This window comes from Astyanax mexicanus, chromosome 15 (assembly GCF_023375975.1).
Source record: "Astyanax mexicanus isolate ESR-SI-001 chromosome 15, AstMex3_surface, whole genome shotgun sequence".
Taxonomy (NCBI): Eukaryota; Metazoa; Chordata; class Actinopteri; order Characiformes; family Acestrorhamphidae; genus Astyanax; species Astyanax mexicanus.
This window is the reverse complement of record NC_064422.1, coordinates 27424425-27438328: the sequence shown is the minus strand read 5'-3', so window position 1 is coordinate 27438328 and position 13904 is coordinate 27424425. Positions and strand designations below refer to the sequence as shown.

Below are 13904 nucleotides of genomic sequence, written 5' to 3'. Positions count from 1 at the left end.
AAACTAAATCTGAGCTTTTTTAGGCTGTTCGTATTGGCTTTATCAATGTGACTTATATCAGAAATGAATATAGTGGTCTGAATAGCTATTAAGCAGTTCCAGTGTCTGTTGACTGGGCTTACCAGCTTTGTGTCAATGGTTTCATTAAACTTGGTTTGTAAGCTTTTTATTTTCCTTTGACACTGAAGCCACATCCTCACATGACCACATTCGGCCATTTCTTTAGAAACATGGATCGCTTGCAACATAAACTTTCTAATTTAGCTTGAATAGATAAAGATCTTTCCTTATGTTCGAGAAACATCTCTAAGGGATTCTTTAAAAAGATGTTTACAGAGGTGTTGAAAAACTAATAGTTTCTTTCAGGTAAAGAGATTTTTTTACATTAAGCTAAAATCCAAATAAAGATATTCTTTATTTATATGTTGGATTAATGTTCGCTTATGCAGGACTAAAGGCTCCTTCCATGTAAGGAGGTTTGAAGCAGACCTGTGTATTAGCAAGAACTTGTTGATGTGATAGGAATCACTATACAGTAATTGTTTAATTGTAGAATTGTAGAAAAACTGTTATAGGATGAACGTACAATCATTAATCATTTATAAAATGAGTACAAGAAATTACTTTTTATGCAGTAAGAACAGTTCAATTGAAAGACAATCTAGATTAGACATCGGGGTTCAAACAGACAAAAGGAGCCACTGTCTTTACATATCTTCACATGAAAAAATCTTTACATAAAGATTAATGTAAATAATAATTAAAAACCAATTCTTGTTTTTAAAAAGCAATACAGCATTGCAAAACAATATATTGTGATACTTTGATATATTGATAAATTCCATGTAGAAGAAACATAACTAATGTTTTCTTCCAGATAAAGATCTTTTCTTATTTTGGAGTCACATCAGTAATGGATTCCTCCAGGTAAAGAGGGTCCCTCATGTCTGAGGAACAGGTGTTCACTTAAAGTCATTAATCAGGTGCATTTTTTTTCACATTGTTTACTTTTTCTCAAATATAATCCGACCACATTTCTTCCTCACAAATGCATCACTCTTAATCCGCATTGGTTATAAAGATGAAATCATGTAAACTGTCTGAAACTCACAGCTTGTGTTGGCATATGTAACTTTCAATAATGCATAACTCCAGATGGCTAACTTACAACTTGACTGCTTTTGGACGGTCCACACTCTAGATTTCAGATCTGCCTCTGACTGCGTGCATCTGCTTAAAACACTGATTCTGTAGAACTCCTCTCAGAGAACTCCACACCAATCATATCTATTACACATCAATCTGCGGCTTTTGCCAGCAAGTTTAGTTATTCAGTCAGCTGAGCTTCTTCTAAATCTTGTGAAATCAAGATAGAATTAAGCTATTAGATTACACCAAATGGTCTTTTATAGATAGATAAAAATAAAAAACGACACAGCGTTATGTTACAAAGTTATGTGTACTCTTTCAGCCTTCTTTGCCCAAGGATGCAGAGTGGACAGGCTAGACCTGAATGATGCTATTTATTATCTGCTCAAAGGGACACATGGTTCCCATACCCAAGCCTAGTGAGTGTGGAAAAAAAATTCTTCGCAAGCCACTGGCACCCTGCCTGGAAAATCAGCAATACCCTGTCAAACTCCCAAGGAAAGAATGCTTCAAATACCTGAAGTTGTGGCTGAGGACCTTCAAGTTCGTAAATATCCTCTACCTCATGAGCTTTGATCTCTCAGTTTTAGAGCAGCGGTTATGTATAGCTTTGGTTTCTGTCATTTCCAAAGAAACAGAAGAAAAGACACTGTCTCAGCAAGAGAGACGTGATTGTGGTCACTCAGATTCAACAGAAAATCTTCATCAGTTTCCATTCTGATGCCAACACACAGCCCAACAATCCAAGAGTTGAAAAAAAAACACTGCAAAATAACATAATTATGCTATTTGTGTGCCTACAAACGATGCGTTTTAATATCACTGCTTTTCAGTTGAGCATCAGCACTTAGCACACAACAATAGTAATGCACGCCAAAATCCCATTCAGTAACACTGCAGGATCTACACTGTGAAGAAGGTTTAGCTAGACGTCAAGTGACCGTTAGTCACGTCTCTTATCCAGGCTGGATTAAATGTATCCAAGTTCAAGTTTAATCCAGACAATTATGACAGACAATTGTGAAAAAGCGCCTTTATATCCAGGGTGCTCGACTTGTCTGAGTGAGTCAGTCTGTCATGAAAAAAAAAAAGAAAAGAAAAATTGTCGGAAAAAAGTCCCATGCAGCCATGAACTCCTATGACCCTGACTCCAACATCTGGACACAAAGATGGCCAGTATCCACCAGGACAACCGGGTCTCAGGAGTATGCTCTCCAAGGCTAAATATGGAGAATATCATTTTTTATTGTAGCTAATAATGGAATGTTCACTTATTCTCACTTTTATTATAGTGGTTCTTAAGATTTTTTTTTACATTGAAAGCAGTAGTGTTCCTAAATGAGGAGAGGGCAAAATATTATAATAAACTGCATTAGGGTGCTTCTACTACCATCCCAGCAAAGCTACTCTACATATATTCATTCTGATAACAGAGTGGTCTGGTAGGTTCTCTGTTTTGTTTTGTTTTTTTTGGGGGGGGGGGGGGGGGGTGTAACAGCTTTTCCTGGTTACTTGTGTGAGTGTGGCACTGCTAATGTCGCTAATGCAACAGCTACTGCAAACCTGGAGATATCAGAACAGCAAACTCTTTATCCGCTCTTTATCTGCTCATTAATGCACAATAAACCAACAAAATACAGAATTAGAACTGAAGAGATCTGACGAGGTTGCTAAATTCAACAAATTCATCTACTCTGAAAAGAGACTGCACCATAACAGCTGCACAAACAACACATTTTAAAAAAGTACTTTTCAAGCATGCTTTCTACAATTACACATTCTCACTAAAAACATAGGGACAGTCACTTTAATTACGTGTATGTTTAATTTATGTTTAATTTAGGTACTAGATAGCAGGGCTTTCCATTATTTATTTATTTTAGAATTGTCATTTCAAAATAGGCATGTGCAGTATTCACAGATAAGGCAAGAAAAATCTGCACTACTCTCATTTTCCATGGAGCGAACTCTATCTGCCCAATAATGTTGCTGCAATTCCGGACAGAAAAAGTGTATTAACCCTTTAATATACCGTGGAGATTGTAAAAAACTAGCTGTAAAAATCCTGGCTTTATCCCTCATTTTTTACTTTGCAGTTGTGCTTAAAGAAGAAATCTCTAAAATTTCTCTAAATCTGACACTTTGGAAGAAAATCTGTGTGTGCCTAAAATGGTTGAGAATACATTTAAAATAGGATCATTGACTTCAGGAGAGTTCTGATGAAAACTTGTATACCAACTAGGAGTGTGCAATATTTACAAAAAACAAAATCTCAATAATTTCTTTAAATTTGACAATAATGGTAATGAACAATATTTTGCATTATTTCAAAAATGTTTTTGTAGAACTCTTATGTGGTACAAAGCTGAACCTCTTAATGGTTAATAATTATTATTATTTACTAAATATATTAATGGAAACAATATATTTAAGGCATTTTTTAAACTTAGTTAGTATATCAAACAGTGCATTTATATGTAAACTGTGTGGCCTACCAGCACTTATTAAGTTTTTAGTAATGGGTACTTAAATGTAAATAAAAGAATACACATTAGAAAATATTCTGTGATTAATCATGGTTAAATCTACTATTTTTTTATGTTTAGGAGGAGAACATTAATAATATTGGAGTGTGGTTAATAATAGCTCATGACTAGCACACTGCTTGCTCGTTCTCAATGCTTACATGCAGCAGTCTATCTAGCATGACCTGGTGAACATGCCACACACCCCAATACCATTTTTTTTTTCTAAACTCATGCAGCAACTGGATAACTTTTTCTTCTTGTTTTATTGTCAGCCTCATAAACTCTGTGAATTATATTATAAACTAAGTATTTAAACAATCCTTACAACCCCCTGTAGGATTTTTTTGCCTTTTTTTACATTTACACCATTCTAAAAGCATCTCTCATCAAGCACAAATGTCGAATAGACTGAAAGAAAAATCCACACTTTCAGCAGAACTGTAATTTGATTATTTATCTAAAAACCCTTAAGAAAAACTGATACACTGAACAGTTAACTAAACTAGTAAATCAAAATGCAGGTGAACAACACAATCACGTAACAGTCATCAGGGGGTTTTACACAGAGCATGATTTCACAGCTACTCAAATAACTTAAGCCCAATGGTGATGACTGTCCAATTAAGAATGTCCCTCAGCTCTTCTCTTAGATTGGCTAGACTCTGGGCTCAAGCTGCCTGGCTTAGCTAAGAAATCCTGCTGTGTGAAACACCCTCATGACGTTTTATAGAATAATGAAGAACAACAGATAATGAGAATGTCTAAAAAAGGTCTAAGACAGACAGACTGAGATAAGTACTGAGAAGATTCTAGTGTAGATCATTCTGAGCACTTCACTTTCAGCTATTAAACAGCCTCACCAGTGCTCCAGTGCTCTAAGTTATGCAAATTACTTTAAGAAAGTCTGGATTCCAGCTGGCATGAACACAATTGCTTGGAAATGGAGGTCAGCTTTTGGGAAACCCCAGTTCTAAAACTGCTAAAGCTGCTATCCCAGAGGAAGATTCAGGTCAGGAGGGATATGCTAGGGTCTGATCTCTATTAGTCATTTATCCAGTTTAGAAGTTTCTAGCACTTTAATGTTTAAAAGTCTCAGTTACAGTTTGTGGTTTGGGGTCAGAAGTTTACATACACTCATCATGGACAGGAATATTTAAATTATTTGACCATAAACCTCTTTTAAAAAGTATTTCTTTATCAGCTTTATCTCTTGGTTTTTATTTACCTCCCAAAATATTAAGGCAATATTTACATAAAATTAAATAGAAGCTATAAAAAATGTTTTCGATTGCAAAGGGACTGTGTGGGGAAAATGATTTGTTTAATCACACACAGTTACTTCTATTAACACTGTTGCCTTTTACTTTTTAATTCTTCTTCTTACTTTAATACAGGTATTTGAACTGATGATATTGTTAGCTACAATGTGTACAAATGATCACCAACTGATTTGTGCACATGATCATCTTTTTCAGATCTGCACTAAAGATACTTGGACCCCTTAAACCTATTAATGAAAAGATAGGTGGAACAGTACAACACTAGCAGTCAGGGCCTAAACACATTACAAAATGAACCACTGTCTGATACCAATCTTTACATCTTTACAACAAACTAATACAGACAGCATTTCTCAGAAATGGCTGAAATAACAAAAAAAATGCAGATCTTTTAGAACTCAAATAATGCAAAGAAAACAAGTTTATATTCATAAAGTTTTAGAGTTTTAGAAATCAATATTTGGTGGAATAACCCTGGTTTTTAATCACAGTTTTCATGCATCTTGGCATGTTCTCCTCCACCAGTCTTACACACTGCTTTTGGATAACTTTATGCCACTCCTGGTGCAAAAATTTAAGCAGTTCAGTTTGGTTTGATTGCTCGTGATCTTTCACCTTCTCCTTGATTATATTCCAGAGATTTTCAATTTGGTAAAATCAAAGAAACTAATCATTTGTAGGTGGTCTCTTCTTAATTTCCCAGAGCTGTTTATATATATATTGTCAAAATAATCATAATGCACAGTATACACTGTGATGTGTATATGTCTGAGCTTTGTAAAAAGTTACAACAGACCAAGTGCTTTATTAAAAACGCATTTAAAAGATCACAGTAACTCTCTGGGTTAACAGACCTTTTCTGAGACTCTAAATTTCCAATTTGCTCTCTGACTAAATTTAGCATTGCTGTGGAAGTGGAACCACCTGTGCCATCCTCTAACCACAACCTCAAAGTTCCCCTCCTAAAGAAAGCTCTGTGATATTGTGTGTAGCTGGCCTTCTGATTCTGATTCAGAATTTCCACAGTCAGCCACTACTCACAGGACCATGCTAAACACTAGCCGTGCAGATTAGATTCAGGGCAGTGAGAAGTCAATTACCACTTTCTCACTATCAGTCAGAGCTCACAGATCTCTGTAAGGCTGTGAGTGGGGGGAACAGGGGGATATTTCTCATACATGATAGAGAATTCATTACCACAGGACCCGTGACTCACATTCAGGGTAATGGAGAGACTGAGGCTTGCGTGAATTTCCAAGCCAAGCTCAATACAAAGTAGCAAGGCCAATCAGCAGTCTGAGAAAAAGATGCAGAGATGTAACACTGAATAGCTTTGTTTTGTGCCCATGTTTGGATTTCACAAGCTGTGGGACTTTCTGCCAGACGCTGAGTAGTCAGCTCATCCCAACAGCCAACACATGACACATTTCCATTCCCTGAGTTTCTGTTTGACCTGCTGTTATATTCAATTATGCTTCATCTGAAGTAGCCTACAGTTTACTGTTGCATCTAAATTATACTCAGAAGAATAATATAATGCATTGATGCTAAGAGTGGGCATTATGACAAAAATGTAACTTAGAGCTGGGTGTATTGAATATTTATGTAAATTTTATCTATTTTTATTTACTTAGTTAATACTTAATATGTTTTTGTAAATCATATATTACTTATGCTACTGTGTGTGATCATGTATTCCTCCTAAAACTTTCTACAACATAGAAGCAACACAGAGTTTCCATCATTTGCTAAAATATCCTTTAATTAAACCTGATCTAAGTAATCTAATGCTTAATTAACAGTGATTTATATTTGAGGTCACATCGCCCAGCACTCCTGGGTGACTGGTACCATATTCTGCTTTAGTGTAAAAAGTGATAATGTTTTTCAGTTTTTGCAATACATTCAATAAATAATGAGTGTCACACCAATTACATAACAACCATAGATCGATTTAAATCCTTTTTAAAGACCATGATAAAAAAAAATAATTAAATCATTTGTACATTATCTTTGTTTTTTTTTTTTTTACTTTTGGACTAATTAAAGAATGAAAATCACTCATAAATCGATCAGAATAGTGGCACTCATACTACACCTTGTCTTACACTATGATTTTTCTGAAAATTACTAGAGTGTAGTGACCATTCTACTTATTGGGTCACCCACCCTTACCCACCCTGTCAACCCTGTAAATTCTAGAATGTAGCATTGGTCTCAGCTGACTTTCAGCAGAAATATTAGAAAAAGAAATGAATGTAATCTGATCCTGTACGACATCTAAAAAAGTCTCAAAATAACATGTTTAACCACAAAATGTCAGGAAAGCAAAGTAGGTCAGATGATATCAGTAACAATATTGATATCAGTAACTGTATCTGTCAGTCATGCTTCGACAGTCACTTCAGACAGAGGTGTCTAGCTGTAAAAAACATCTGATGCAGAGAGCTCTAATTAAAGACAACTCGTTTCAAAGTTTAAACTTTTTAGAAACTTACAAAATGTACTAAATTTATATGGGTCTTATTCAGTGTTTTCAGTATTGATATCAGTATGGCGTCAGGCTAAAAAAAAAATTAATATGATGATATAATGGGATGTATCCAATTAAATATTTTCCACTTATTATGAAGATACTGACATGATAAATGGAGGTGTTGAGTGTTCTTAAAGAACTAATTTCTTGACAGTATCCATTTACTCACAGTAGTTTATCACAGTGATAATGCTAACATATTGTTATACTACCCTATACTGCTAACTGACTGACACTGAGCTTATCTTTTTTTTGCTTAATGCATAATGTCATAACCATAAACAAACAGGTTCTTATGATCAGCATTCTGAATATACCGATTTTTATGGTTTTCTTCACTAAATGCTCATACATTTTTTATCTGTAGTTGCCAAGTAAATCTCTCCAACATTGTTTGCTTACAGAGATAATTAGCCGCTTAGCATTATGTCCACATCATGTTTTCCGTTTTCATTCGCATGGCCTCCAGAACATCTCCTAGGTTCTCGTCAGATTAATTAAGGCTAGTGAAAATGACTCAGTTGAGCAGGCTTGATGACTTGTCACTGAATCATGGCATGGTGCTTTAGCAAATCACATACGTACACATGTGGTTTTCTTCCTATCTCTACATGAAAGTGGTTAAACCCATTCAATAAACCACCAAATACAGCTGTGGTTAGAGCAACAAACTGAAACCCAGAAATCACACAGTGATCCAATACTGTTTATTTTTGCAATGAACAAAAAAAACTATAATAAATAAAGATCCCAAATTAGTTTAAGATAATTAAACGTATTTTTGCAATTATTTTCTCAGGCTAAAGCCCTATCTGGATTGGGATAAGTTTCTCAGGGGGTCCTGGGGTAAATTTCTCTTCTATGGGGGGTCCTCTGTGATTTTATTTCTGTCCGGAACCACCATGTATGTGTTTTTCTCAGACGTCCTCTGAAAAAATTACAGGCTAAATTTCCTACTGTTTTTCCACTGAACTCACTGAAGTGTGAGTTCAAAATATTTTTTTATAGATGTCCCCCTGAGAAACAAATCCCATCCGGATAGGGCTAATGAAGTAGTTTATTGTGAGGTTTACTGCAGACCTCGCTCTACCTCATTCTACCTCAAGACTAGTAATATCACATGATCACAGTCTGCAGTGCGAAGAGTTCTGTCTGTTGCTACATCATGTTTACTGTTATTCACAATGTTATCACCGCCCTTTAGATGTGTTTACTGTGGAAATACAAATACAATGTATCTTACAGTCCGGATAAATAGTGTGACAGTGTTTTCTACATGACACTCCTTGAATTTAAATCTCTGTTTTTTCCCCACTAAAGACAAGTCATGCTGCCACGCAAAATCTGTGGGCACTTTGAGGTTTTGAGCTTCATCAACTGGAAACTTATGGGTTGAGTCATTCAAAGGTGCATGGGTGTTTTAATTCCTCTTCCAATTTGCATTACAGTGCTCACGGTGTTTTCTGAAAAGACTATGAATGAAAAACGTCTTCAGTGCAAATGAGCCGGCACCCAGTTCCTCTTAGCCAGCAGTTTAGGATATTCTTACAACACCGTTTTGCTGATACTGACTGTTCTACACAGTTTCTTTTAATAAAATCTTCAAATTACACAACTTTGGGAAGTTTCAGAATGCATCAGTAGCCTAGTTGAGCCATGAACCAATTTCCCTCCTACATACTTTACTTTATATGTACAATTGCTTGATTAGATTTATTGTAAAAATATAGATTTTTGGCTACCAGTACATTCTCACAGCAGGTAAAAGTGTATTTTGTATGTGACATAGATGTGTCATTATTGCTGTATGAATGGCAAAAAACACACTAAATCTGACAAATGTCCATGTCAGTTTACGCACTTTTATATGTAGTACTGGAATCTGATACATATCACATTTGCAGCAATGCGACTCAATCTGAACAGCCAGATCAGAACGATGATAAGCCCAGCTGTCTGCCTCTGAATCTGCTTGATTCAGTAGCATGAATCATTTTTAAACCATCTCCAAATTTGGTTTGGATATGATTTGCAAAAAATCAGATATCTTTTTCTGGCTGTCCAGACTGCATTGAGACAAGATGTTCCAATTGTATTATATCGGCCAAAAAACAGTTGCAAATCATTTTCTATAGTGAGATGGGCTCTGCACCTGGTAATGGAGCTTAGATTCTCTGCCCGAACCAGTTTCTGACCTGACCCGAGTCGGACTGAGATTTCATACCACTTTTCATACTACTTTTATTTTATATAAAGCTATGGCGTAATAATCTCAATATAGAAAAGTAATACATCAAACTGTGTTTTTAAAAAGTTGCACTCACTGAATACTCCACTTGTCCGTATTATGCACTTGACTTGCAGCGATGTGCAGTTCAGTGATTAGCCTTATAACTATTTTTTGTGTTTTTGCACATAGACTATAAGCTCAATATAAAAAACTCTTTTATACTTTTAAAAAGTATATTCTATTCTTAAACCATGTTAAATTATATTAGATTAGAGGAAAGTCATTCAGACATCATTCTTGTAGCCCAATTTACAAATGTATAGGCATATAAATCATTGTTCGTTTTGTTCATGTTTTAATCTTGTTCTTGATAAATATTTATTCTTAAATAATAGGTCTATGCTTCTACAGTGTAGCAATGTTAGTTAACATCATTCTGAACAGTCTGAAAATATTTTTTAAAGCGGTTTTATCGCTCTACTTACTGAAAAAACTGTCGGATTTAATTTGGACGTGCAAGAGCTCGGGCCGGGTCGGGCTGGATATTTTGGGCCCGATCTAACCTCTACTTGGTTCTTCTTGAGAAGAACGGTAAATAACTTGATCTGGTTCAGTAAAAGGAAAACTCTAAATAGTGTCCGGATGTAATTTTCGGCACATTTGCAGAGAAACCACTCTTAATTAGCATCACCCTCGCAACTTTCCAGAGACTATGTCACTATGCCCCTTGGAGGTTGCGTCCCCCATGTTTAAAACCTTTGGCCTACACTTTTTTTCCCACCATTCCTGACTGTTGCTGCTGTAATGGATGTTTGGAGAGCAGCAGTGAGTAATGTTTGTTTATTTGAGTTTGTGTGTTTTGTCAGATGGGAGCTATTACGTATTGGCAGTTATGAAGGAAGTATCTAATCAGTTTAGGCATGAACTTCAATTGATGCATGAAATCATACTTGTCAGCTAAAAGTTCACAATTGTGAAAGACCTATTTACTGCGCTTCCTGTGTCCTTCTGAAACTGAACACTGCAAACTTATAGTTTAGGACTAAGGACATACAAACATAACATTAGCGCCAAGATCTGTCTAAAAAACTGATTGATGCAGCTACCAGCAACTTCATTACAAACACCTCAACCTCAAAGGAAAAGCTGGACGAATTCAATGAGTTATAAGTAATGCATTATGCAACACAGCAGACAGGGAACCTGGCCTGGCACACAGGAATGTGGAAGTCCTGACAGAGTGCGGAGACAGGTTGGGCTTATCAGATAGGACAGACAAATCCACCAGAGAATTCGTCTGGCCCCATTGCTCACTGTCTTCGGATCATTTCTGAAGAGTCTGCTGGGTTTAAAGATGTTTTGGGAGGAGTTTAAACCAGTTTTAAGATGTGTCCTTCACACTAAGTTGGAACAAGAGGCGAATGTGAAATCCTGAATGAAAAACAGCTCAGAATAACTCATAGCTTAAGGCTCATATTTTCCATGCTGTAAATAAAGCAGTTTAGTAACGATCAGTTCAGTTTTACTACCCAATTAAGACTGTTAATAAAGAGCCTAAATGAGCTTCTGTAGATTTTGTACAAGTGAAGCAGTGCAGAAGTTCCTGTTTATGTGTGTTTGATATTTAAAATCATATAAAATGAGGCTTGTAAAGTATATCCAGTACTATAGCAATTTTATTGCAGAGTATTGTGTTGTATAGTGACGCAACTGAATACAATCAGTGGTATGGTTACTTAATAATGAGGTAATGACAAAACACAACCAACATTTGACAATGTTGTAGTAATGCAGAAAGTAGACAGTGTTGTGTATTTTCTCAGATTAGGACCATAAACAATAGAGACAATTGATCCGGTTGATTTAAAATACACAAAGAAATCTGGCATATAAACAACAGTGTACATTAAATAACAGCAAATGTTCAAGTGTTCAGAATAGGGAACTCAATACTATCTGCTTCTCATTTTTTATTACTGAAAACATTGTGGCAAGATTACACATAGCTATGCCTGCCAGTTCAGGGCTTATTATATTTGCTAACATTAGCTGGTGGCTGAAGTGTTAGACTGAAACAGTCCAAAGAAAAAAAATGTATTAAATATTGTGGTTTAATATTCTTTAATAAAGTCAAAATAGAGACATAATAATTGAATTGACAGAAGATACCTCTGTGTTGTATTGAAATTTCACAAATTTCACAATTATGTTATTGACTTATACAATACATGATTAGTGTTGCACGGTATACAGATACTAAAAAAGTATCTCAAAACTTTTTCAATAAAAATAGTACAATACCTCATTTAATTAGTGCCGGTACTTTGCATTTTATAATAATTATTTCCAAACGAGCATTTTAAACTCAGCTGTAGTAGTAATTGTAATCACATAATGTAGCAATCTTTTTTTTCAATAACCATTTCCATTGTTGGATTGCAAAATGCTATTACGGTCAACGTGTATTAAGTGTTATATCTGGTTGCAAATACACGACACGACACAACTTTTTGGTGAGAAAGTGTAATTGCACAGAGCATCCAAAAAGTACTTTTAAAACTTGCATTGTGGTTTCAGTCTGCTTTCAGACCAGATGTATCTAGTGATTCAGCACCATTAGCAACACCATTAGCAAGAGAATGTAAAAATCTTAAGGACTGCTGCTTCAAATAACTTTCAAGATCTTTGTAAAACATTGATGTTATAAAAAATGTTCATAACAACTCCATATTTTATTGTCAACTTACTAAACTAATTTGTATCACCAGTACATTATTACATTACACCCAGTTGATGCTCAACTGTGTCTCCAAAAGTGTCCAAACACAACAGATTCTACATATTTACTTACTAAATACTTACAGCTCTGAAAAAAATAAGAGACCACTTAAAAAGTATGACTTTATTTGATTTTACCAAATCAAAACCTCTGGAATGTATTTTTTAAAGAGGAATATGGATGATCACAAGCCATTAAACCAAGCTGAACTGCTTGAATTTTTGCACCAGGAGTGGCATAAAGTTATCCAAAAGAAGTGTGTAAGACTGGTGGAGGAGAACATGCCAAGATGCATGAAAACTGTTATTAAAAATATTCTACAAAATATTAATTTCTGAACTCTTAAAACATTATGAATATGAACTTGTTTTCTTTGCATTATTTGAGATCTGAAAGCTCAAAGGCTCTAAATCACATTATTTTTATTTTGAATTTGTGAGAAATGTTGTCAGTAGTTTATAGAATAAAACAACAATGTTCATTTTACTCAAACATATAGCTATAAATAGTAAAATCAGAGAAACTGATTCAGAAACTGAAGTGGTCTCTTATTTCTTTCCAGAGCTGTATGCTTTCCATTTTTAAACATCATTCCACGTTCTTTCTTTAATGTTAAAGTTATGGAGGGCATGGCAGAAATAATCGTTGACTAATCGAATAATCTACAAAATAATCATCAGATTAGTCGACTACCAAAATAATCAATAGTTGCACCTCTTACACACACAGATACACACACACCTACCTCCACGACCTGAACGTAACTGGAGGGAAACCATCCCCTCTCTCCGTCCTTCTCTCCCTCCCACCATCCTCCAGGTAAAGCCTGGGTTATCCTGATCATCTCCCCGACCTCGAACTTCAGCCCCTGCTGATGCTGCTCTCCGCTGAAGGCGTACAAACTTTTACAGAACGATCCAGACATGACCAACTTCTCCAGCCGCTCTCTGACAACAGGTTAGCTCAGCTCGCTTTCCTCAAAAACACCCAAATTCAGCTTCTTCTTACTGACACGATACGGTATCATTAATCACTGAACCCCGCGCTGTTCCCACACTAATCCCGAGACTCGACCAGCCGCGCTCCTCAGTCCCAAACCCCGCCGGGAAACCAGCCGCTCAGCCCCGCAGCGCTTCACCTCGCTCTCCGCGCACAACACGGACTGACCCAGCGCCTCCACAGACAAGCCTCACTGTTTACAACCCACCCGCTTTCACACAAGCCCCGTCTCCTGCGCTGGGATTGGACAGGAGTTCATCCTTACTCCAGAAAACACACCCTCCAGCTGTTCATCGAATATGAACGAACAGCCAATCGTAGCGCAGAGGGGCGGGGCTTTAGGAAAACGGGTGTTAAACAAAATAACGCGCACACACACCTCTTTTTATCTGTTGTTACAAGC

The 13904-nt window shown here is 36.1% G+C and overlaps 1 protein-coding gene across 1 annotated transcript in view; it reads right to left on the bottom strand.

The window, feature by feature from the left end:
* gas7b (growth arrest-specific 7b) overlaps positions 1–13674 on the bottom strand; it is a 63854-nt gene extending 50180 nt beyond the window's left edge. Inside the window, exon 1 of the mRNA XM_049464287.1 lies at positions 13248–13674. Within this exon, the coding sequence (XP_049320244.1) occupies positions 13248–13427 (180 nt within the window). The 5' untranslated portion in view covers positions 13428–13674. The remainder of the gene's footprint in view (positions 1–13247) is intronic.
* Between the last annotated feature and the right edge of the window lie 230 nt (positions 13675–13904).